Consider the following 25,153-nt stretch of genomic DNA (forward strand, 5'->3'; position numbering starts at 1 on the left):
CTCCCGCCGCCGCCCCCTCACGATTCGTTTCCGCAGATTCGCCACCGCCGTCCGCTCTGCTCCCGGAGCCGGAACGGGCCTGAACGCACCGGCGGGGCCTTATCCCCTCCCCGTCCCCCCACCATCACCCCTTCCTCTTTCACCTCCATTTCCCTTCCCCGCTTCTCCTTCCTCCCTTCCCCGCCGCCGTGGCGAAAGTGCGGCGTCGGAGGCGCAGGCCGCTGCGGTGCTGGCGGGTGGCGGCGGCGGCTCCGGTCCCCTCCGGTCCGCGGTGGCCGTCCCCGTTCCCGTTCTCCCCTTCCCTCCCCGCCGCGCAGCGGCTCCTGAGCTCCGGGCGATGCCCCCGGGGCTGCGGTGAGGAGGGAGAACTCCGCCATGGAGGTGCCGGGACAGGGTAGTGGACCGCTGACCGTCCCCCCCGAACCCGGTAACGAAACGCCGCCTCCCGTTGAGGTTTCCCTCTCTGGGGCGGCTCAGGGAAACGAAGACGGGCGGTTGCGGCCCGGTGCTAAGCGGGTAACGTTTCCCTCCGACGAGGATATCGTCTCCGGGGCGGTGGAGCCCAAGGACCCCTGGAGACACGGTAACTGGGGGGGGGGGGGGGGGGGATACCGGGTTTGGATGCCAGGTTTGGCTCCTCGAGTTGGGGGGGTCCGGGGTTGGGACCAGGCCGGTGCCGAGGAGACCGGAGCAGAGGTCCCCGCTGCGGGCCTGGGGGAGAGACACCCCCCCACCAGCCAAAGGCACCCAGGGTTGGGTGCCCAAACGCAGCCTTTGGGAACTGCCAAAACCACCGGTTGGGCGGTTCACACCAAAACCGTGAGCCCGGTAAAGCCACGGAGGCGAATCGGTGCGGCAGCCCTCATCAGCTTCAGCCCAGAGGGAATCTCCAGTTTTGTCACCCTGAGCCGGCGTGGCGGAAACGGCGGTGATGGTTGGGTTCCGCTGGTGCAGTGGGAGAGCCCTGTTTGGCGCCCAGCTTTCCGGCAGGGGTCTGTGGCACCCACCACCGTTGAGGAGGATGATGGTCCTGCGGCACCAGCATGGAGAAACCAGCGGCTCTTCCCCAAAGCATTACCAAAGCTTCGGCTGCCCAGGGGAGGAGAAAGGAGACGAGCCGGAGCTCCATCCCTCCAAGGTCCCAGCGGTTTCAGTAACATTTCCAGATGCTGACATCTGCCCCAGCCCCTCCAGCAATGCGGGGAGCTCAGCACTGCAAGCAGAGGGCTGTCGTATTCCGAGGAAATGTCCCCGATGAGAGGCACGGCCAGAACACAGGGTCCAGCGAAACACCAGTGCCCGTTCTTCTGGCATTCCTGGATCCGCTGCCAGTGGGTGCCAAACCCATCGGGGACTCCTCTCACAACCCCTGTGCCAGCCTGGGTGAGGGGGTTTGGAGTGGGATGCCTCCAGGGCTCCCAACAATTGCATGATGTGGCTGGCTGCCAATTTCGGGACATTCTTTATACTGTACTGAAACACAGGAACCAGCTGGTAAAGGACGTTGCGCTGCAGTACGAGCACGGCTATCCCAAAAGCTCTTCGCGGGCCGCTGCACTGCAAGCTGCGTTTCTCTATCCCAAACTGAACCGCTGCAGCACCCGCCACCAAAAATCATTCGTAACCAGCAGCTGCACCTCCTTTTGGGGAACAAAAGAGCCCCTTATTTTTATTTTTACTGCGTCATGAGCCAGAAATTGGGTTTTTCCCCAAGTTATTCCCAGTTGCACACCTCCTTGGGTGACGAGACCCATTCCAGTTTCACCACGCAGATGTCGGACGTGACCTAAAAGGTGCTAGATCTCGCTATGTATCACCGATTAATTCTGGTTTTGTTGCTCAGTGATAGCTGGCTCATCCCAAGGCGATGACTGGTAGCCAGATGCCTCCGTGAAATATCTCCAGCAGTGGAGAAAAACTGCTCGCTGACATGTTCTTGTTGTATATATATTCTGCCAGCTCTGTTAATATGAAATTTCCACTGCTGTGATACTGCTCTGGATGAAGACATGACATTTGCCTGGCAAAGCAAACCTGGGGCTCGTCCCCCAAGCCCTTCTCTGCTGCTCCAGAAAACCGAATGTGGTTCAGCACTCTCAAACAAGCCGCTCTCCCCAGAGGGAGCCTGGGAGGGACATATTCCTCATCCAAGCTCGCCTTTCCCAAGGCTCTGGGCGTGCTGGCTTGGAGCTAGAGGCCTTCCCCAAAGGCGTTGCGCCCTTCAGGTGTTGGGGACCTTTTCTTTCAAACTATTTAACCTCAAACTTCAGCTCCTGAAGGCGCCTGGTGTGAAGGCCCCGAAAGCAAATTTTCCCTCTCTAATTAGCGAGGAATCCCGTAGGTTGCTGATAGCTGTGGTGCTGTGGAAGCTGGCATCATTCAGGGCAGAGCCAGCATCTGGCACCTGCCTTTCCCTTGACTTCAGGAGCGCATTGCCTGTGACGCGACTTTTATTCTTCCTCTCACATGTGCATAACAACTGTTTTTATTCAGGGCTTTATTTATCTCCCATTTATCATTCATTGGGTAAAATTACTCCGGTGGACGCGCCTCTGCTCATTTAACTTCCTTCTGGCTACTTGAATCCAAGGTCTCCTTCCCAGCTGGTACCGGCAGGGCCGGTTTTGCTAGGCAGCACGTGGCGCGGGGCTTGACGCCGCCGCTCGTGCATAGGTTTGGATCCTCCTCTCCAGTGCACTTGCCACCCTGAAGTGCTCGAGGGCTTGAAACAGGAAGGTAAAGAAGGTGTATGGTTTATTGCAAAGCTTTGCACTACGCAAGGCGAGGGAGGAGGCGTGTTTAGAGCATCGTTAGCGTCGTTTAACGGGCAGTGGGTCCGTCTGCTCCCGGTTTGTCACCCCACAAGGCGGATGCTTGGTTATTTTTAAAACTGGCGATATCCCAATGTCATCAGTTCCCTCGCCTCTCACAGAAACACCCTGCTTGTACACCAGGAGGCAGTTGGTAGCTTTATACCATCACGTTACACAAGTACCGTTGTGGTTTTTTTTTTTTTAATATTTCTCTTTTTTTAGCTTTTTTTTCCCTTTGGGACTGTTGCACCTTTAAAGCATCCTGATCCAGCTGAGCTACCTGAGCTTCTAGATAAATGGCCTCCCTACAGACCCGTGTCAGGTTCCATTCGTCAGCCCTCCTTTCTGTGAAACCTTGCCCATTAGCATTAATTATTTCTGCCTTTAATTCTTTATTGCTAGGCTGCAGTACCGGCCTCTCTGCCGCCTCACCTGCATCCATGTCAGGTTAAATTACAATGCTTTCCGCTCTGACCTTCCTCTTTGCTCCTTCCCTTTGGCAGCCGTGTGACCGGTGGGCCTCTGCCGGCCCCGTACCTCCGCCAACGGAGACGCTGTGCCAGGTTGAACCCAGAAGACCTGAAAGCTCGTCCTGTTTTTTCCCACCTTGTCCTCCAACAAATCCTGTCTTGATTTAAGCCCATGCAGGTGCAAGGGGTGTCAGCTAGAATGGGATATGTGCCAGATATACCTGGAGAGGGGAGGTTTTAGGGCCAGACGCTGCTGCCATCTGTCTCCCTCAGCTTGCCAGGCTTCCCTGCTGCACCGGTGCCCCGCGGGCGCTTGGTTTGTGGGTGCCACGTTATTCATTGGGAAATGAGCCAGAGCACAAGATGAGGGGGGAAAAGTGCCCCTTTGTTTCCTTTCCCCCCTTCCTACAGCTTCGCCAACTGCTTTGTTAGAAAGCTCAGGACCCCTGCACTTGGGGAGAGGAGCCAGAGGCTTCCCCTGCTGTCGAGACGCGTCTTCTGCTATCTCCAATGGAAAGCACAGGAGGGGAAAGACGTCTTCATCTGATTCCCCAGGATACAGCCAGGAAACCGCAGCAGCGTCGCGAAGGAGTGGGTGTGGAAACCCAGGTTAAAAAAAAACAAACCCAGAGGCGTCGTGTGGGTGAAGTCCTGCCATCCCGAGTGTTCAAGGCCTTGGTGTGTTCGGTTTGGACCAGCATCGATGCTGAGCATCGTGGGAGCGAGGAAGCCTGGGTCGCTGCAGGTGTCAGGGTGTCTGCCAATGCAGGAGAGACCCTGGGGAGAGCTGGCTCATGCCTCTGCCTGTGGCCATCAGGTGGAGAAGCTCCATAACCCACCTAGCTGGCAGGTGCTGTTCCCCCAAAATGTGGGATCCGGTGCTCTTTGCTGGAGGAAGAGCAAATCCGGGTGTCGGGGTGACTCTGGCACTGCCTTCCTCTCCCTGCATTGGGTGCCACCAGATCGAGAGCGAAGGAGCCGCTTGATTGCCAGCAAACTCCTCTGCTGGGTTTGGGTTTTTTTTATGCTTCCCTAGAGAAGAAAATAATTTTCTTGCAGCTGCTGTTCCCCTTGTGTGGGAAGACGGGACGTGAAGCCTCGCCTGGGAGAAGAAGCAGCAGCAGCAGGATGCTCCCGAGCAGAGGCAAAGAGTTAAGAGATCTCATTTGGTGACCTCGGGGATGGAGGTAAATAGTTTGATTTAGATCAAATTAAAGTCACTGCCTTTTCCTGGCCTGATCGGATTTTGGGACGTACTCCTTGAGCAGCTCCCTGCTGCCTACATCGGCTTCCGTCTCCTTTTCCTTACACTCTGCCTCCTGGGACACAGGCTTGAAGCAAGCGCAGGGAGCAAAACTAAGCAAAATGCAGCATGAACCTGTGAAAAATCAGCTTTTCTCTTCCATGACGCAGAGGCTGAGAAGACCAGCTGGCTGCAGCCGGAGGCTAATGCTGCCTGTTAATAAATAACGACCTGTTTGCTTTGGTGTCACCTTGTTTCGGGCTTGGGTGTGGTACGGAGGAGCGGGTGAAGCAAAACCCACTGTGGGCAGAGCGGTCAGGGGGCACTGAAACGTTGTTTTTCTCAGGAAGAAGCATTATTTGCATTTTAAACTTTATCCATGACCCTTTCTGGGTTTTTTTTCTGAATTTTCCAGGCTTTCTGCCGGTGCCTCGTCAGCTGAGCGGCTGTGGTTTGTGTTTTCCAGTGCCTGTGCCGTCGCTGGAGCAGGTCCTGGTGAAGCCGGCGGCTGCTCTGCCAGGAGCTGTGGGCTAAAATTAGTAGAAAATTAGTGGATGAAACACATCGAGCTACACAGGAGGTTGGGAAATACCCTCAATATTGCTCTTTGGATCTTAATCCGCCGAGCAATAATAAAGAGATTAATCAATAAGGTAGTTAACTCTGATTGGGGATATTAGCACAGGATTTTAAAATGGCAGAGGGAGTCGGGAAGTGAGTGGGGTCAAAGCCAGTCATCATTTGGGTAATAAATCTTAGTTCTTCATTAGGGAAACACGTTGAAGTCTTGTACAGCCACTGTTCTTCTGGGGGGACCTGAAGCATCATGAGACGAGTTCTGGTTTCCATCTCATTTTGTCCTTTAACGTGATTATTTTGGGGGCAGACTTTAAGGAAGGAGAGATCCAAGACGTGGTCAGGGATGTTCCGAATCGAAACCTGCACTGTCTCCAGCCTGCTCTTTCTAAAACCAAATCTTTGAATCTGTGGGTAATTCCACCCAAGCCAGGAGTGAGCTGCGCTTTCCTCACTCAAGTCACCTGCCCAACCGTGTGTAAATATGTATTTTATCAAATTTGTTTGCTGAACAGCTCTGCTTTGTTTTACGGACGGCGTCAGAGGCATAAAGCCCTTCTGCCAGCTCCGGAGCTGCTGAAGAACACGTGCTACAGGATCGGTTCAGCCCTCATGTAACTGCCCTGCTCTGTCAAAAAAAAAAGGCTTTTCCAAGAAATTTCAAGGGTTTTTTGAAGGTGGATATTACAGACACGGCAAATATTTGCTGGTGAGCCGCAAGACAGAGCTCAAACAGGAAATATTAGTATTGACTTGCAGGCTTCGTTACCACAAACAGGCGGGAGAGCAGCCCTTTGTGAAGGGGGAGAAGAGAAACAAGGAGGGGCGGCATGCTCTAAAAACCAGCATGAAGATCCTTTTTAATTAAAACCCCTGATTTCTAGCGAGGAAATTCTCTCAGAGGGTCTCGGTCCTGATCCTAGGGATGCATCATTCGGGCAAAAGTAAGAATGTTTTTAGTGGATCTGAGTTTCAGAAGAGTGAGGTGGCCTCAGAGCAAAGCCTGAGCCTTGCAGGAAGAAGAACCGCTGCTCGGTGTTGGCGTTTAGCCTCCTTAAAAGCTTCGCTAGAGCAAAACCAAGATCAGATCCCAACTGCTCCTACCAGCAGCCCCACCAAGATGATCCGGAGCCACTGCGGAAGAGTTATGGGCTGTCTGGGTGATCTCATGCCAGAAATGCCGCAGGGATTGCTGGTTATGGGGACGTACAGAGCAGGCGCCGGGCTCGCCGGTGTTCTTGGTCTTGCCCGTACGCTTAGGCAAGTGGTTGTGACTCTGGGGGGGGTAAACCCCGGGTGTTTTCCAGCTCCCGACAGATGCGGGAACTCTGGGTGCTTCCCCGGGAGGTGGGAACGGACTTGGCACTGGCGGTGAAGCCCAAAGGAGACCTGGGAGTAGCAGGTGAAAGGTTCCCACCAGTGATCTGGATCAGCTCGTGAGCGTTTAACCACGTGGATGAAACCATCCCGGGATGTTCTTTGGGAACAGGGAGTTGCTCCGATCCTCGTGGACCACAGCACCAGCATGCCTCTCAGCACAGGGGACAGCAAGCTTCTTGGTGCGCATCTCTGTGTGAAGGACGTTGGAAGCAGCTCAAGAAGATCACGAGACCTGTTAACTTCTTCCCACCAGATTTCCACTGAGGCTCGGCGAGCACCACGAGGTGGGAACAGAGATGTGCCGAGACATGCGCAGAGGGAAGCAGAAGCAAATCTCCGTCCTACAGCAATAAGGGTTGTTAAAATTTAGGACTTCCACCCAGGAGAGGGCAGACCAAAGCCAGGAACTAATAAAAAACAGATTAGCAAAGCGTGCTTGAGTTCCAATCTGGGGACAAATCCTTCAGCCAGGACATTTTGGAGCCAGGTTCGCAGACTTTTGCATTGTTCCATGTCCTTGTGTTCCCAGGATGCTTGTCCGCATTAGGACACCGGCGAGTCCTTTACTCTCCTCGCTGTTCCAAAATCATGCTTGGTTTTTTTTTTGAGGAAAGCATTCCTGTGGCAGATGGGATCAGAAACGTCGCAGTGCGCTGCTCATCCCCTCGCTAACCTGAATATTTCTCTTTTTTTAGACACGGGGCTCGCTTGCCCTCAGTGGATTTTCCTCCATGGCACCTTCTTCAGCTCCTGGGGAATTGGCAACTTGACACATCCATGCGTCACTTCAGAGGAGCAAATGTTTTCTGTCTTTTGGGGCGTGAAAGCCATTCTTAGGTCTCGCCTAGTTAAGCGCTCACTTGGGGTGTATTTAAACCTTTGCTGCTTTGCTTGGCTGGGTGTTAGCTGTCCCCACAAACCTCGCCATGGTGGCCTGGGAAGCATCATACGGCTAAAAACTGCCAAAAACATGGGGTTTGGGTGGTGCAGCTGAGCCAGGGCACAGCGTTCCCTCTGCCATGTGTTGCTCAGACCCCATCCCGCTGCAGAGATGCCCAATGCGTTTGTATTGAACAGGAAAAAGATTAAAATAGCCCTTTATTTTTTTGTTTGTTTGTTTTGCAGCTGGTAGAGCATTTAGGTTTTTATCGAGCTCTCTGGGTGTCGTAATCCTCGGGCATGGGAGCTGGAGTGGGGGGTTGCTTCATGCTCTGCCAGATGAAGTTCCTGGGGAATCTGGTTTCACCAGATCATCTTCTGACTGGGGATGGCTTTAGTGTTTGTTTGGGCTGATCGCTGAACCGAAATCATGCCAAAAGCGGAGGTGGGCATCGCCTCACGTGGCTAATGATTCCGCGGCCGCCCGCGTCGCCTTCCCCGGCATCTGGAGCGGCAACATTACCCGTGATTCAGGGAAGGCAGAAGCGGTGAGTAAATGCCACTTGGCCGCTTGGAGCCGAGCTCAGCGGCGGTGACAGCAGGAAAGTGTCCCTCCCACGGCTTCCAAACGAGGAGCCAAATTTCGAGGATGTATTTAGTAGAAGGTGACAACTCTGGGAGCTTTTAGCCGATGTCTTGTTGACTCAGGCTGATCCACGCCCCCAAACTGAGTCCTTCGCACACTGCTCCGGCTGTCTCCAGAAGCCGATTAGGGAAAATCTGGAGTTATACTTAGGATTGGATGCGCCTTGTCTGGCTCCGTGCCCACACAGCGATTGCAAAGTGATTGAGCGAAAACCCAGAAGTTGAGCGAAACTAAAAGCAATAGGAATGTATTTGATGGCGCTATTTATTAAGCACCGCAGCAACCTGCTGAGGTGAGGGGGGGGTCGGGGTTTGTCATCCCGTGACTCTTTTTAAAAGCTTTTCTGCTCCCGAAATTGCGGCTGGAGGAGGCTGGAGGTGCTGACTGCGCTTCTCTGGCCCCTTTTTCTGCCCAAGCAGGAGAGGGCTTGCTCCCGTAGACGTGTTCGAGCAAGCCCTGCTCAGGTTTTGCTTCGTTCCATCACCTTGGAACATCCTTAATCCTTGTAATCTCCTTGCCAGGCTCTTCTGCCGGGTGTAAATCCTGGTAGATAGTGGCGTCCAATGGGGGAACGTGGATGTGTCAGTTCCTGCAAATACAACCGTAACTTTTAATTCTTACCCTGTACCTTTTCAGCCCAGAACGTGACTGTCGATGAAATCATGACCGCCTACAAGCAAGCCTGCCAGAAGCTGAACTGCAAGCAAATACCCAAACTACTGAAACAGATACAGGTAGAGCTGGTGCAGGTGTTGTCCCAGCACCAAATAATCAAATACAACCCTTTATTCCATGACTTGCCTTAGATTTTTACAGTCGCTGGTGCATCAGGCGGGAGCAAAGACTCCTGTTTAAATAGCATGAGCATGTTTCTGGACAGATGAAACTTGCTGCCGAGCGCAAAAGCGAAGGAGTTTGCTAGCAAAATATTATGTGTAATTTAACGTGCTGCCAGACCCTGTTTTTCCTTGCTGAAGCTGCATCTGCTGTGCAGGGGGTAGCTCCAGCCTTGCCGGAGGTGGGCTCTGACGTCCCCGCTGCCCCCCGCTTCCCGTCCCACCTTCGAGCCAGGGGACGAGACTTGAACGGGCTTGTTTGCAAAGCGGTTTATACCTCAGATGTTGTTTTAAATGGAAGTCTGCACATGTGGTCAGGGGACGGAAGCCCGCAGGGAGACCGCGATGAGGGCTGTGGTTTTCCCTGCTGTCGTGGGGTGAATAAAAGTCCCATTTAAATCCTCAGGCCTGAGAGCAGCATGCTGGAGCATGATGTTTAAAGCTCTTCCCTTTACCTGGGAGGGAAGATTTTTGCTTTTTCACCCGCTGTGCCTTCCCCGGGCAGCTCCGGTGCCTCCGTGTGCAGAGACAGACCCTCATCTTCATCAGCCACTCTTCCTCATAGAGCTCCAAGACCTTGTCCCGGGGAGGGTCACCAGTTTTCCCCATGACTCGCATGGATGTAGCCTACAAAGCGCTGTAGGTGGCAGCTTTGATTTCGAGTGAACGTCGGGCTGAGAGTTCCCATACCCTCTCTTTGTTTGGGAGAGGATTTGCCCAATTTGTCATGTTAACCTCGTTATTCTAATGCGTTAATTCCCCTCCCCTTTCCCCCCTCGCCTTCCTCCTCCTCCTCCTGAGTATGAAATGCTGCTTTTTCTTTTGCAGGAATTTAAAGATCTGGCTCCCAGGATAGACTGCTTAGATCTGAAAGGTACGCCCCTTTTCCATCACCAGGGGATTTTATTTTTCTTCTGGGCAATCCTGGTGTTTCACTCCATTAGTACGGCTCTTGCTGCAGTCATGGTCCCACCTGGGGCTCTTGCAGGCTAGAGCAGGAGAGAGCCTTAAGCCCAGCACGAGTAGAAAACTGAGTACCGGAGGTGTTTCTGTACGAGGGGTATTAATGTCCTGGTCAAGGAGCACCAAAAAAGCAACAGAATAGCTTCAACCCTCGAGCAGCAGACTGTCCCTCACCACCTCCAAGCACTGTCCACATACCCCCCTGCCTCCCAAAACGGCTCATTTGGAGCATGAGTTAGAGCTGAGCCAAAGCAGGTTTGCCGGAATATTTTTCCGACGGATGTCTCAAAACTCCTTGCGCAATGGGAAAATTGGAAAGGCGTTCCAGTTAATTCTTCTTACTGCAAACATCTTTGTGAACAATGGCTTTTGTGGAGCATCTCCCGTAGCTCCAGGAAGGAGAGGAAGAAGGTCGCCTCTGCTTCCCTGCAAGGTCTCTGCTAGGCAAATATTTTACGGGGGGGGGGGGGGGGTCTTCTCACAGTAGCTCGCTGCCTCTTGCCTTCTTCTGGTCTCCTTCCCTTCCTAAAGAGCCTCTTCTGTCCCTCTGCGCTGGGGCATGCCTCCCAAAACCAACCTGGGAGACTGGCAGCAAGAGCAGTCACGTAGCAGGGATGCTCCCGCAACACAGCCGGGGAAAAGATGGAATGGTCAACGTTGGCCGGAGTGTTCTTCCTTCGTTGAACGATGGTGTTGGTGGTGTTCCTCAACCCTGGGTTGTCCTGGCAGCGTCTGCCTCTTGCTGAGGTCCTGCCCGGGCTGTCCCGGTTTCCCAGTGAAACTCATTGGGTGCGTGAGTGGCTGTTGTTTGCTCTGGCAAGATCCAGCTTGGCTCTAGGGACAGAAGCCATCTGCAGGGGCTGCAGTCTTGGGGTTTAATCCGTAGCATTTGGTGGCTTTTGTCACTTATTCAGTGTTGGGGGGGGGGAAATCTGAAGGCTGGGGAACCACAAGGAAATAACCTCGCTGCATGGGGAGCCGGGGTGTCTGTGTCCTGAGCTGATTCGCCTGGAGCAGGACAGATGTGCTGCTGGAGGAGTAACAATGCAAGCTTGCCCAAATGTCCCCCCAAAATAAATCTTTTACAGGCCCCATTGCCATCATTTGGACTCAGTTTTGTCAGACAGGACTTTTTTCTTGACTTCTTGCAAATCCTGCAGCCAGCTGGCTGGGCAACTGGAGCCTGTGTCCCCCCTTCCCCTAGAAATGGGGGTTTCTCAGAAGACCCCAAGCAATGCAGAAGCCCAGCTGCTGCTTGCATTATGCCATTATATGTGATATAATGCTGGCACGGCCCAGACTCGGACGTCAGCGATGGGTTCATAGTCCCCCTCCACAGCACTTGCTTTGCTTGACCATTTCCCACCCGGTGTTCAGCCACCTGTGCTGGATCCCCCATCGCGATGGTTATTATGACAGAAACAAAGCTCTGGGTTTATTTTAAGCTGCTTTTTCACTTGAGCTGGTGTCGGACGTTGCCTCTTCCCGCTTCAAGACATCGGAGGGAGCTGATGAGGGATTGCAGCTCGCCGTGGTCTTGTTGAGTGAATTCCCAGCTCCGCAGGGTGAGATTGGCCCGTGGCTTGGCTCCGGCGTGGAACAGGCGATCTATTTGCAAAGCATGGGCTGGTTCCCTGTCGCTGTCGCCTTCATTGACAAGGCTAATACCAGCCGGTGGGCCGCAGGCTGGTGGGGCTGCCGGAGACCCCAACGGGCGACCGTTTGCTGCTGTGTTTTGGGCTTTCGATGTTTTGGAGGGGATCAGTGGGGTTGCAGGCGATGGTGCACAAGACCTGGCTGCCATCGCCTTGTTCTTCATATGGGGAGGGGATGGGATCTACCAGTGTTTAGAAGGAAAGGCAGAGCTTCCACCTCCACATTTGCACGTCCTCCCCTCCCCACATTTGGTTTGCCTGGCAAAACCACCTGCTGGCGATTGACACGGTGTCTAAAAGCAGCCAGCACTGATGCTTATTGGGGGAAAACTTCCCCCTTTTTCAACCAGAAGTAGCTTGTGCAGTGCTATGGGGAGAATCACAGCCCCATAAGCCAGTGGGGATGAGCTGTCATGGCCTGTCTGTAGGCTGGCCAACCCCTCAGGCCTCAGAGACTTGCTGCTGTGCAGGGCTGGCAAGGATGATCCGAGGAAATAAGGAAAAAAAAATAAGTAAATGAAAAGCCCAAAGTCTTGGGAAATGTTCTCGAAGCAGCTTGTGCCAGCACTTCCCTAAATTGAAATGTGAATAATTTAATTTGTCGGAGGCAGCAAAACAGCGCGTGTATTTACGATGCATGTGCATTTATGATGCGTGTGCAGGGATTTAATTTTGACCCCATGGTGCTTTTATATAGCAAAAAGAGCAATCAGCTGGCCGTTAGTTTGTCAGCGGAGAGGCTCGTAACGTAATTCCAGATGGACTGAAGCTGGTGAGGGGCTGGCTTGTTGGGAAGACGGCTCTTTGCCCAGCGAGGAGACAGAAATCCTGGGTTTCAGTGAGTTTTAGGCAGTGAAAGCGTTGCTGCTGTGGCTGGTCTGTGTTGGGGGAGCAACCGCGCTGGTTTTTAGGTGGATTCTGCAAATCCTCCGGGATCGCTGCATGTAATCGAGCGAGAGACATCCTTTCCGAAGTCTCCCTGTGGATCCCTCTCCGAGCTTGTGGCACTGCTGGTGAGCCCCAGCGTGGCTTTCGGGGCTCCCTGCAACGACCGATCCCTGGCTGTTAATGAGAAATACTCATCCGAGGTGATGCTTTCTGCTGCTGGGCCAGGCACACGTGAATAAATTGATGTGAATGCCCAATATTGGATTTGAATTGCCCTTCAGGCAGGTTGTTCGAAAGGTGGGCTGCCTCCGAACGGGGGAGAAAGTTGCCTTTCCACGTGTTCTCTATCCTGTGATTTGGGGCTCTCAAGCTCACAGCTGCATGTGTTTTGTGCTGAAGCACCCAAATTCATCTTATTCTGCTCTTTCCCCAGGGGAGAAGCTGGATTACAAAGCCTGCGAGGCGCTGGAAGAAATTTTCAAGCGGGTCCAGTTCAAAATTGTCAATTTGGAGCAAACGAGCTTGGATGAAGACGTAAGTGGCCGTGACCTCTCCCGGCTTCTCGTTCCTGTTTCGCAGCTAATGCAAACCTCATGGGTTTTGTTGTCAGTCCTTAACTCCTCCTGGGCGCTGACTTATTTTTTGGGGGCTGTACTGTGTCGCCGTACCCATTCCCTTCATACCCATGTCTGCAGCATTTGCTGCTCCAAAAGGAAGAGGTTGACTGCTCGCTCTGAAGCCCGGGTGGCCACGAAGCTCTGAGGCATTTTTCAATACGTATTATAAAAGCTGTTTTGAAAGCTGAGGGAATTGCGGGCAGCTCTCAGGTGGCTTTTTGGGGCTGAGGATGAAGTTCAGGCTCCCTTCTGCACATCCCGTCCCAACTTGCCTTCTTCCTCCCTCGCAATGCTTGGGGCCCTGAGTTCAGGTCCCAGTGGGTAAGCGGAGGAGGTTAAAAATTAAGGAAGTGGTTAAAAATTATTTTAGCCAGCTCCAATCCCAAGTTCCCCTTGCCCTGGAGCATCCCCTTTCAGTCCTCATGTCTTCAAGGGTCTTGTTTTTCCCGTGTTGTCCATCCCTATCCCGAACCCGGCTTCAGACATATCTTGTCCCTCTTTGCTTGGAAGTTCTTGATGCTTTTTTCCCCCCATTTTCCCTGCTTGAGCAGCACTTTGGGAAGGCTCAGCTGTCACGAGCTTCTCGGGGCCACTGCCCACATCCGATACGAAGTGGGGAAAAAAAAATGTGACTTGGATGGTGGCTCCTGATCTGACCCCATGACGGCACTGGCTCCAAGCCATGGCGGTTCCTCGCTGACCCCATCCCATCCCAGGGCCGTGCCGATGCAACCAGCCGGGATCCCACCTGACTCAGGCACTAGGGGCACAATCCTGCTGGGCTGCCAGGGAGGGCCACAGCCCCAGGATGGGGCTGTTTCGGGGACGGATGAGTCCCCTGATGGCACCGCAACCTGGCAAGGGATGTGGGGCTGTAGAGCAGGGGCGAGCTGGCTGAGCTCGTGACATCTTTGGCCATAAAATGATCCCGTGCTTCATTCGACTCATTATCTTGCAGGAGCAACAATTATATGTTAATAATTTAAACGTATCCCATGGCTTCAGAGCTGGACGGTGCAGGCAGAGAGATTGCAGACCTCGGCGCTTTACGCTTTTCTCTTCTGGTTGCGGTAGAGCAAGACCGGCTGCGGTAGAGCAAGACCATCTGCCAGGCACGAGGTGTCCGACGTGTCTCCCTGTCTGCTGCCGGGGCTGAAAAACAGCTGCAGAGGGTTAATGCCGGCTCCCCGCAGCCCTGAGACCTCCCACTCCCATCCCTGTCCCTCCGATTCATTCAGCATCAACAGCCTTTTTCTCCCGGGTGCGTCATGCCGGGGACTTAGTCACCCAGATTCTTCTCCTTCTCATTTCCTGCCGATGAGCATCCCCTTTCCAGCAGAAAGTCCTGTTGTTCCCCAAAGACCTGTTCTTTCTCTTGTTTGCCTTCATGCTGGTGTTTTCCAGTCCTCCAGGTCTCTCCGCATTTATTTTCTTTCTGGAAGCCTTACAGCGCTTTTGTGGCTCTTCTCTGCCTGCTCCAGCATATCTTTTAGCTAATTTTCTCCAAAGAGGCTCATTATGTAATTAAGCAAATTGTTCCGCTTCTGCCATAGGAGCTTTAGACGTTTCACAGGCATGAGTCCTGCTCTGCTAATCCCTTTCACTCCTAACCCTGATATAAGTCTTGGGTTTTATACTTTTTTTTTTTTTTTTTTAATTAGCCCGATTGGATTATCAAGTGGTTTCTTGGCTGGGAAAGTGTCGCTGCTGCATGCAGAGCTGGATAACCCCGCAGGGAGCGGACAGGCACTGAGCCGATAGCCCAGCCTCAGCTCAGGTTCAATATCCAGGAAAAAAACCCAAACCAAACCGTTTTCCCATGTCCTCAGAAGTGTCATTCAAGTGCCTGCGCATCCCTGGTGCCGTAACCTGCTCCAGCCGAGTTCGCTTTCTCTCCTGGTTCCAGGAGGGGGAGGGGAGGGGTTGAATCCCTCTGCAAGATGCCTGTGTCGGGCTTGCTCGTGGAAATCTTTGCCCGCAGGCTTTACCTCGGGGAGGTGGCTCTGCCGGCACGGCCTACAGCAGGGAATGGCTGCGCTGGAGCTGTCATCCCATCCCAGGCTTTGCTGGGTCCCTGTCTGCCCCAGTGACGGTTCCTGAGCGCATGCCCGGTGGTAGGGACATGGGGAATATGGCGAGATGTCTTCTTTTTGGGGGGGGGCGGCACAGAAAATCTGCAGAGAGTCCCTCGAAGAGGCTGGAGAGACCCGGGGAGGACCCGGCTGCGCCATGGCCGGGGGAGCACCCCGGGCTGCTGCAGGGTTGGCACGGGGACGTGCAAAGTGCCACGGTGCCAGCAGGCATGGGGATGGGTGGAATTGTCACCTGAGGTGCCAATTTGTTTGCGCTTGAGGTTGAAAGAAGGGGTTTTGTTGCCTGGGCTGCCTTGGGTGGGGGTCATGGACCTTGTCTGCAAGAATTTAAGGACTTAATACCAGAGCAGTGATGCGACATCATGCGAGAGGTATCTGGAGGAGCCGGCTTGTGCCTGAGCCGCTTGCGTCCTAGCACAGCAAAACCTCTATTTTATTTTTTTTTTGACTCTCAAACCCCGCTCAGCTTCTGCCTGCCTGCTTAATGCAGCTTTTCCATCTGCCTTTGTTTTGCAGGGTGCCTCGGCGTTATTTGATATGATTGAGTATTATGAGTCAGCAACGCACCTCAACATCTCCTTTAATAAACACATCGGCACCCGAGGCTGGCAGGCAGCTGCCCACATGATGAGGAAGGTTTGTGCTCCTTCGTGAATATTTTCGGCACCCGCTTTTAACTCCCTGCGGCCGCATGGGTGGTCTCAGGCAAGTCTCTCAAAAGACTCCCGAGACCCGGAGGTGTGGTTTTGTGCTCGCCTGTCCAGAAAACCACCCGGTTCAGAAAAACCTGGTAAGCCCAGGCTTGGAGGCAAGGAAAAAAAAAAAATCGCCCTTCCCACCTGTCTAATGCCTTGACGAGTACCCAGAGCATAGAAAATAGAAATGCAAATCCCAGCAAAAAAAAAGGAGCAGGCTGTTATTAGTGGCATGCTCGCAAGGTCAGCCTCTTGAGCTGGGTATTCATTATCTTTACAGCAGGATGACTAGCACTGGGGTTTGGCTTTTGCAGGGCTAATTAACCTCATTGTTCCGTGCTTGAGTTTGCTCTGAAAACCGAGTGCAGAGGAGACAGCGTCTCATGCTCCCCGCTTGGGGCGCGGCACAAAACCACCCTCAATCCGCAATTACCTCTGGACCCGCTAATTTTAATTGCGGCACTGCCGATGTTTCACCCAACGCTGCCGGTGTGTTGCACAACTCAGGTTTGAAAGCCGGCGTCCTGGTAGCGTTCCCTGCCCCGTGCAAGCGTCTTCGTGCTGGGGCTGATATCGGGAGCTGGAGCTTGCGCAGTGCAGGCAATGCCCACGCCGTGTTTTGGAGAAGCCAGATGTCACGCCGCGGTGCTGGCCGACCCCGTAATGATGCTTTAAAACCGGCTGCATGTACATGGGTGTGGTGAAGGAGCTTGAGACGCCCTTGGGACGTTGGGGCTCTTAGTTTCTGGGTAGGTGAGGGAGAATCTGGAGGTGTGAAAGGGCTTACGTTAGCACCCAAAATGGTAAATCAGCCCAAACAGAGGCCATTGGCATGCTGTGCATCTCGAGCAGGAATAGATGGTATGTGTGAAGCCAGGGAAGGATCTTAGGGCTCGGAGGCAAACCCCAGACAAGGGACACATGGCTCGATGCCTTCCCAGACCCCGGATCCAGAGAGCTCAGGGCAGCACATCCTCGGATGTGTAAGGCCGAGGGAAGCTTTTCTTTCAAGAATGTGATGCTGCTGTGGTCACCTGAAGCACATCCTCCCCAGTGCTGTAGCACGAGGGAGACGGCAGACTCGGTGCGGAGGCGATTCTCCAGGAGATAAGGTATTTATCTGGAATTGTGTGGTTCGAGCATGGAGCTTGGTGCGGGCTGTCCTGGCACACGGGGTTATCTTGAGTGGTTCCTGCTGGCTCTTTGCCTCTTATCTGAAGCCTGTGGGGTGACCAAAACAATGTTTTGGATGGGCGTAAGTAATTCCAGGAGCTCTTACCTGAGCGTCGGTAGCTGGGATGGGACTTGGCCTGTAAAATAGCCTGGCCTTAAACCCGACCTAGAAAAACAGCCAAAAAAACACAGCGGCTGAGACTGCACGGGGCTGAGCGCTGATCCCTCTCATGTCTTCCTCCCAGACAAACTGCCTGCAGTACCTGGATGCCCGAAACACGCCCTTGCTGGACCACTCGGCGCCCTTCGTGGCGCGTGCCCTCCGCATCAGCAGCAGCCTGATCATCCTGCACCTGGAGAACACCAGCCTTTCGGGACGCCCGCTCATGCTGCTGGGTGAGTCACCAGAGAACGGGCACCGAGCTCAGGCATCTGCAGCGCCCACCTGTATCCCAAATCACGGCAAGATGACGGCTGCACGGGACAGAGTGGCGCCGATGCCAGGCTCGCCCTCCCGGCGATGCTCAGCGAGGTCTCGGGGCGGTCGCTGCCGGGGTGCCCTTGCTGACGCGTGGCAGAGCTGGTGTCTGTCCCAGGTGGGAGATCCAGTGTTTCTGTGCCAGCCCAGCCTGCAGGCAGTGGGTGTAAGACAGTTCTGGGTGGCCCCCATCGTTAAGCTAATGAATTAGTGATAAATCATAGCCGGGCTGGAGCTAATAGCAGTGTTGTGATAACAGCAATGAGCTAAGGGTTCAGGCAGGGGAGTGTTTCTGGGGTGTCGTGGTTTAACCCCAGCCAGCAACTAAGCACCATGCAGCCGCTCACTCACTCCCCCCCCACCCAGTGGGACGGGGGAGAAAATCGGGAAAAAGAAGCAAAACCCACGGATTGAGATAAGAACAGTTTAATAGAACAGAAAAGAAGAAACGAATAATGATAATGATAACACTAATAGAATGACAACAGCAATAATGAAAGGATTGGAATGTACAAATGATGTGCAGTGTAATTGCTCACCACCCGCCGACCGGCACCCAGCTAGTCCCCGAGCGGCGATTCCCCGCCCCCACTCCCCAGTTCCTATACTAGATGTGACATCCCATGGTATGGAATACCCCGTTGGCCAGTTTGGGTCAGCTGCCCTGGCTGTGTCCCATGCCAACTTCTTGTGCCCCTCCAGCTTTCTCGCTGGCTGGGCATGAGAAGCTGAAAAATCCTTTACATTAGTCTAAACACTACTAGCAACAACTGAAAACATCAGTGTTGTCAGCATTCTTTGCATACTGAACTCAAAACATAGCACCGTACCAGCTACTAGGAAGACAGTTAACTCTATCCCTGCTGAAACTAGGACATGGGGTTTAATTGTTTATTAGTTTGGCTTAGCTGGGAAAAGGCGATGTGGTGGCGAGGGCACGTGTCCTCTGTGAATTGATACCTGTTCCGACCAGGAAAGGGCAGCCCCTTTGTGCCGGCATGAGCTGCCGCCACGTCCCTCTGCAGGTGGGAGGGCATAAAGGGGCTTGCGCAGGATCCTGCTGCTGGCCAAACGCCTCGGAAATCTGACCGGGGCTTTCAGCTGGTGCCCCAACAGCAACCGTGGCAGGTGCCGATGCAGCCATGAGCGCGTGCCGGGGGCTGCGTGTTTTGTGGCAGAGCTTTGGGCTTGGATGGGCGTGAGCGCTTGTAACGGCGCAGCCAGGATGTTCCCAAGCCCGCACCTCTTCTCCGAACCATCCCGGCGCAGGATGTGGGTTGAGGTGCTGGTTTTCCATCTTTTCAGCCACGGCTCTGAAGATGAACATGAACCTGCGGGAGCTGTACCTGGCCGATAACAAGCTGAACGGGCTGCAGGATTCGGCTCAGCTCGGCAACCTGCTGAAGTTCAACAGCTGCATACAGATACTCGACCTGCGGAACAACCACATCCTGGACTCAGGTGAGGGCCCCTTGCTGCTCCTTCGGGCAGAACCCCAATTCCCCGGAGTTTTGACCCAGGTTTAAGGTGGTGAGGAACTTGGTTGCGGGGCGCAGAGCTCAAGGGGCTGCCGGCGCTGCCCCCAAGCTGAGCCGAAGCAGTAGGAGCACGCAGAGCAGCTTCAACATGTCAGAAGGATTTTGGCAAGGTAAACCTCTCAGGTTTTTTTAAAGCTGAGATCCTTAGGGAAACTTTGTTTGCTTCCCAGGCCGGGCTGCGAGGTGCACAGCAGCTCCCGAGCATAGGGAGAGGTGGGGATGCCTTGTGCCTCAGTCATGTCTTTTGGCTCCCTCCATCTCTTGCTGCCATCTGGTTTTTCTCCTCCCCGCTCCCCAGAGCCAAACTGAATGTCCAAATCAACCCAGGAATTGCGAAATAATCCCAACCCGGACTTCAGTCCTGGCTGGTTCTGGTCGGTGATGCCGATTACTTGGCTGAGTGCTGCGGTTTGGTGGAGGAGCCACGCTTGCTCTGCACGAGCTGTGCCAGCTGCCTATGGGTTGGGTATAAAGATAGCTGAGCCTGACCGAGTTGGATGTCACCGGCACTGTTGTGGCCACTCGTGCTCCTGGATGGGTCCCACCCTAAGGTGCAAATATTAATTTGCCGCCTTTCAGGTCAGCTGCCACGTCCCTCACATCTTTGGGCGCTTAATAACGAGCGGCGCTGGGGCTGTACGTGTTGGAAGTCGCTTGCTGGGCATTGCTGTGGGTTTCTGCAGCATCTCGCTGCCGTTGGGGTGCTGTGCATTTATCAAATAAATATGTTTGCAGTGATTTAAAACGGCACCTGCCCTCAGCTCAGGCAGGATTGGGCCAGGAAGGTGTACAGAGCGGTGGAGGATCCGTCTCTGCAAACAGCTCTGTAATGCCATATCTGGTGAAGAAGGGGGGGACAGTGACCCAAAGGAAGGAGCGCCCGCTCTGCCCACTACCCTCCGCCTGCGACCGGGTGCCATCCTGCGTCCCCCTGCGCCATGGGCAGGCCGAGGAGCGGGCAGGGGGTCACCCCGAGCTCCCGATGTCCCCACACCTCTGATTCCCTCCCCGGGGTTTTTGTACCCTGCTGCTCCAAAGGCATAGTGCTAATTAATTTTATACGCCGAGAGGTTTAATTGCCTGTTTGCGCACACGGGAGTGAGGCATTTCGTCTGCAGCTGAGGACAAATCGAGCAGCTGGGGGAAGGGGTTTGGAGGGAGGACGGTGTTCGGAGACGCTGCTAGTGCCGGAGCTTGGCGTAACGATGCTGTGGTTTTTCTCCATCGCTGTCCGTCCTGGCCAGGATTGGGCAGCGCCTGAGCAGAGGGATGGATCGGAGGAAGCAAGGAAAGCGCTTTTAGAGCCAGCAGGATCCATGCCAGCAGGGGAGGGCTGACCCCCCTGGCTGTTTTTCTAGGCTTGGCATACATCTGTGAAGGGCTGAAGGAGCAGCGGAAAGGGCTGGTCACTCTGGTTTTGTGGAACAACCAGCTGACTCACACCGGCATGGCCTATCTGGGGATGACGCTGGTGAGTAGATCTCGGCACCTTCCTGGGGGTGACAGCTTACTGTCGGGCATTCAGCTTTGCTCCTGGAGAGACGTCTCTCCCGTGACCGTCGGGCTTGGATCTGGGCAGCAGTGGGAGTATACTGGCACAACGTGCCCCCGGCTGCTGCATTGGAGGAGAACCTGTCCCTTGTCCCCCCCTCCTCTACTGCTGCTCGGGTGTCCCTGGGCTCGGCGGTGTGATTAGAGGAACAGCCGTGAATTAAACCCACTCGGGTTTGAGACGGACCCGCTGTCCCGTCTGCCTCGAGCTGTTTTTTCCCTGGGGTATCCGCAGCCTCACACGCAGAGCCTGGAGACCTTGAACCTGGGCCACAATCCCATTGGGAACGAAGGCATCCGCAACCTGAAGAATGGGCTGATCGGGAACCGCTCTGTCCTTCGCCTGGGCTTGGCGTCCACCAAACTGACCTGCGAAGGTGAGCGGAGGCTGGCGCTCGCCAGCTGTGCCGACTGCGGCCCCGGTTCACCTGGTGGCTCACCCACCAAAAGCTCTTTAGGCTCTGCAGAGCTTCCCTTGCTCTTAGAGCAGTGCGCGGGGTCCACTCTGGTCCTTGAGAAGGTGCCTTGGTCTGGCTCGGCTCAGCCCTGTGGCTGTGTGGGGTCTCAGGCAGGGGACACAGCATGGCTCTAACCAAAATGCCGCAGTCAGCCTGTCCAGGGCCACCTCACTCCATGGGGTTCGATGCCTCTGGCATCTTCTACACCCCACGGAAACCTTTTTTCTGAGCACGCAGGGTGCCTGGGAGCTGGCACCCAACTCCCGCTGACATCCCCCGTCCCTCCCAAAATACCAAGCTCTGCTAGACACAACCCCGAGGAGCACCGTCAGCGGACCGGCGGTTTCACAGCTTATTCGTCACCATCACCGGCGGCTCTCCCGTCCCTCGCAGGTGCTGTGGCAGTGGCGGAATTCATCGCGGAGAGCCCGCGGCTCCTTCGCCTGGACCTGCGAGAGAATGAGATCAAGACGGGTGGCCTCATGGCGTTGTCGCTGGCTCTGAAGGTCAACCACTCACTGCTGCGCCTCGACTTGGACAGGGAGCCCAAGAAGGAGTCGGTAGGTAACGCACCCACTCACCTGCCCCCCCTTTTGCCTTTTCAGGGGGTCACGTTGAGCCCCCCCCGGCAGGAAAATGCCATCCTCGAGGGTGACGCCTCTGGGCTTCCGCTTGGCTCTGCCATTTTCCTGGTTTTCAGCTGAAATTAATTCCTGCCCAGCCTGTGGCCACGTGGTTTTGTGCAAAGGTTGGCCTGTAGGATAAGGGCTGCTTCCCGGCTGGCAGCCCTGAGGGTGTGCTGAACGTGCCCCGACACCATGGAAAATTTCTGGAGGTCTCTGGACCAGCCAGCACCCATCGCTCAGGGTCCTGCTCCGTTGAGTGTTGAGCATCCCCCCGGGATGGGAATCCCACGATCCTGGCAGCGATTGCTTTGAGAAGAAGCTCTTGGGGAACTCAATTCTCAGGCGATTTAATTGTTTCTTGGGGAAATATCAAGGGTGGAGTTAAAAACCATGGTGTTACAATGTGCCTGGCTGGAAAATAAACGTGGAGGCAATTGTTCTCAGACGGCTGATTTTCAAACGTTCCAAATGACCGATGGTTTCTCTTCCCTCGCAGGTCAAAAGTTTCATCGAAACCCAGAAGGCTCTCCTGGCCGAGATCCAGAATGGCTGCAAGCGCAACTTCATCCTGGCCAAAGAGAAGGAGGAGAAGGAACAGAAGCTGCAGCAGTCGGCCTCGATGCCGGAGATCACCGTGACGGAGCCTCTGGAGGAGGATCCGGCAGAGGACGGCCGAGACGGCAGTGCTACCTCTGCTCCGGAAGAGGGGGAAGAAGCCGGGGAGACCCTGACGGCCTCAGAGAATGTGGACACGGAGTCAGCGGAGGACGGCGATGATGGAAACAACATGATGGACTCTGATTCGGACACGGATGAGGAGGCGGACGCTGGGTTAGAGACGATGGACTTGAGTGAAATGCTGCCGAAAAGCCCCGACTCCACTGACAGTGCTACCGCACCCCAGCCGCAGCTGTCCCCGGAGAAGCCGAGGGATCAGCTGCCCCCCCTGCACATCGCCGAGGAATCGCAGCGTGATGCTGGCATGGGGAGTCCTGCCATCTCTCCAGCCTCCGCACCCTCCCAGGGAAATGAGAGAAGGATTTCGGTTTCCAGTCCTGGGCGAGGCCATAAAATCTTCGTGGTGACGCGAGTGGAGAGCCTGCCGGAGCGAGCTGCCAATGCTGTGTGCCCACAGGAGGACACCACTGCTGTCGCGAAATCCGTTGAGTCCCAGAACCTGGCTCCGGCCACAAAACCTGAACTCCTGGCACCCTGGGCAAACGGAACAGTTCCTGAATCTGCTGCTGGCTTGGCAGCCCTGCCAGCAATGCTGAGCATCGGTTCCGACCCTGAGCAGGGTGACCCTGCGGTCTGCGAGAGCTTGGCCCGCAACACTCCCCTCCCCAACGGGCTGAAGATGGATTTTGTGCGAGCACTGCCGGAGGCATCCTCAGATGGCGATGGCAAAATGGGGAGCTGTGCTGCCGAGCACGGTAAGAGCTCCAAAACCTGAACTCCCCCCCAATCCCCAGAGCCTCCCTCCGGCCGCTCTCTCCCAAAATCGAGTGTGGTGGAGCCCGGGAGGAGTGTAGAGCCGTTCCCCGTGCCGGCATCTTCCTGGGACTTTAAATCCCCTTCTTCTTTCCTGATGTGCCTGCGGGTGTGGTAATTTGTGGTTGGGGGGGGCTTTTCCCGAGGAAGTTTTAACCCGAAGAGAATCTCGCTGAGCTTCGTTCTTTGAAGCGCTCCTTAATTAGGCTCCCGAACGAGGTGAAGTTAACGAGCCCTGTGGGAAGCTCGTTGAGCCTCTTCGTTAGCGGTCGGGCTAACCGCTAACGCAGTTTTTGGGGAGGGGGGGGGATGGGAAACCGGGAAGGCGAGCAGGGGAAGGAAATGGTGAGCCATTTGCTTGCAGAGCTGAGCTGCTCCAAGAACGAGCAGGAGCTGGAGGAACTGCTCCTCGAGGCCAGCCAGGATGCGGGGCAGGAGCCCCTGTGACCCCAGGTGAGCGGGGACAGGGGTTGGGGACAGCCCCAGGAGCGTCCCGGAGGTCCGGGGACCCCGTTGTCGCTCTCTCTCTCCTCTCTCTTGCAGGTTCTCGGGGACACTCGGCATCGAGGGGAGGCTCTGGCGTAGCTTCATTCTCTTCCCACTCCACACAACGATTTAAGAAACCAACCTCGGACTTCAGGACAAAGGGTTATATTCAAATTTTCTTTTTCCCCAAAACAGTTGTTTCCTGCTCCCGGACTCTCTTCCCCAGGGACCCGATTCGCCTCCCCTGAGCAGAGGGACCCTGCTGTGTCCCCAGGGTGATGGAGGGAAGGGAAGGAGAGCAGAGAAAAATGACCCAGACGGGGATGTCGCTGTTCCCAGCCGTCCCTGCCCTCGCTGGACACTACCTGATGCCTTCGCCTTTTCTTTTTCTATCTTTCTCCGAGGAGGAGATCCCGTGCAGGGGTGAAGGTGGCACAGCATCAGTCCCACTGAGAAATTCAAACCACACACTACAGGGACCGAGACGCTGGCAGCATGTGCTGGGAGGAGGATGGAGGGCTGCGCCATCGGGCTGCTGTCGCCCACGGGAGAACGTCTCTCACTAAAGATACCCAGGACAGGCTGTATCCACAGCCGCAATGGTTATTTATTTTTAATTTCATTTTTTTGTTTGTTTGTTTGTTTGTTCTCGGTATATATTTATCATCAGCTGCAAAATTACTGGGTGGGGATTTAGAGGATGGTGTTAGAATTAATTAATTCCTTCTGGGCTAACCTGCAACTGAACTCCTGCTCTGGGGCTGCTGAAAAAAAAAAAAAATAATACAACCAGAAACACAAAAAAAAGCAGCATTGGTGGAGCCCCCCCGCCGCCATGCAAACCCCAACCCTGGGGGCTGTCGCTTCCTGAGGGGCTGAGGCTGGGAGAGGAGCAGCCTGGGGGCTGCCAGGACACAAGCCCCTTCCTTGCAGCCGGCTGTGCCGGCACGGCGTCTTCCCGGCAAAGTGGGGAACCCTCCCCCCCCTTTTTTTTTGAGGGGGGTGATCTAAGGGTGGGAACCTGACACGGTGACAGGAACTGGTCCTTTGGCATCCTCTTTGATCCGACTTCCCACCCTGGGGATCCCCCCAGGGAAAAAAAACTGCTGGCATAGGGTGGGCGACTGCTGGCAGTGACACTTGGGGGGGGCCCCCCGTCCCCAAAAAAACCCCACCTCCCTGGGCTCCCCAGGGCCGGCCGAACCCCTCCGGGCCCGGCGGGCAGTTTTCTCAGGGAGGGTGTGAATTTGGGAGGGCACGGGGGGGGTGTCCTGCCCAGCATTGCCACCGAGGAAGGGGGGGAAGAGGTCGCGTCGCTTTTCTTTCTTAAGTGCAATAAATCTATCAGGGAGCACTGGGGGAGGCCATGGTGGGGAGACTGGGATGAGGGGGGGCTGCTGCGGTGCTGACACTATGGCTGGGGGCTGGCGGCCATCAATCTGCTGGTGTTTGTCATTTCTTTCTGTCGTGTATTTTTGTTAACGCTGTTTTCTATTAAACGAGATCTGCATTCATCACCGACTCCCCACCACCACTCCCCCCCATGTCTTTTGGTACCTTACGGGCAGCATTTGGGTCATCCTGCCTCAAAAATCAAC

At 54.8% G+C, this 25,153-nt stretch overlaps 1 protein-coding gene across 6 annotated transcripts; it reads left to right on the forward strand.

Annotated features, from left to right (window-relative positions):
• Positions 1-199: 199 nt before the first annotated feature.
• On the forward strand, positions 200-25,072 carry LOC115337719 (protein phosphatase 1 regulatory subunit 37-like). Of its 6 annotated transcripts, none has more exons than XM_041121745.1 (15): positions 201-583; positions 4,343-4,470; positions 4,942-5,179; positions 8,644-8,741; positions 9,672-9,717; positions 12,783-12,883; positions 15,576-15,695; positions 17,173-17,323; positions 18,711-18,866; positions 20,302-20,414; positions 20,730-20,871; positions 21,346-21,512; positions 22,075-23,011; positions 23,434-23,522; positions 23,613-25,072. In XM_041121745.1, the coding sequence occupies exons 4-14, from the start codon at positions 8,670-8,672 to the stop codon at positions 23,514-23,516; spliced, it is 2,088 nt and encodes a 695-aa protein (XP_040977679.1). In that variant the 5' UTR covers positions 201-583; positions 4,343-4,470; positions 4,942-5,179; positions 8,644-8,669; the 3' UTR covers positions 23,517-23,522; positions 23,613-25,072. The 6 variants fall into 6 exon arrangements, with proteins under 6 accessions (XP_029861993.1, XP_040977678.1, XP_040977679.1 ...); XM_041121746.1 differs by having other exon boundaries at positions 4,993-5,179; XM_030006137.2 differs by lacking the exon at positions 4,942-5,179.
• Positions 25,073-25,153: the final 81 nt, after the last annotated feature.

Source organism: Aquila chrysaetos, unplaced genomic scaffold (assembly GCF_900496995.4).
Source record: "Aquila chrysaetos chrysaetos unplaced genomic scaffold, bAquChr1.4, whole genome shotgun sequence".
Lineage (NCBI taxonomy): Eukaryota > Metazoa > Chordata > Aves > Accipitriformes > Accipitridae > Aquila > Aquila chrysaetos.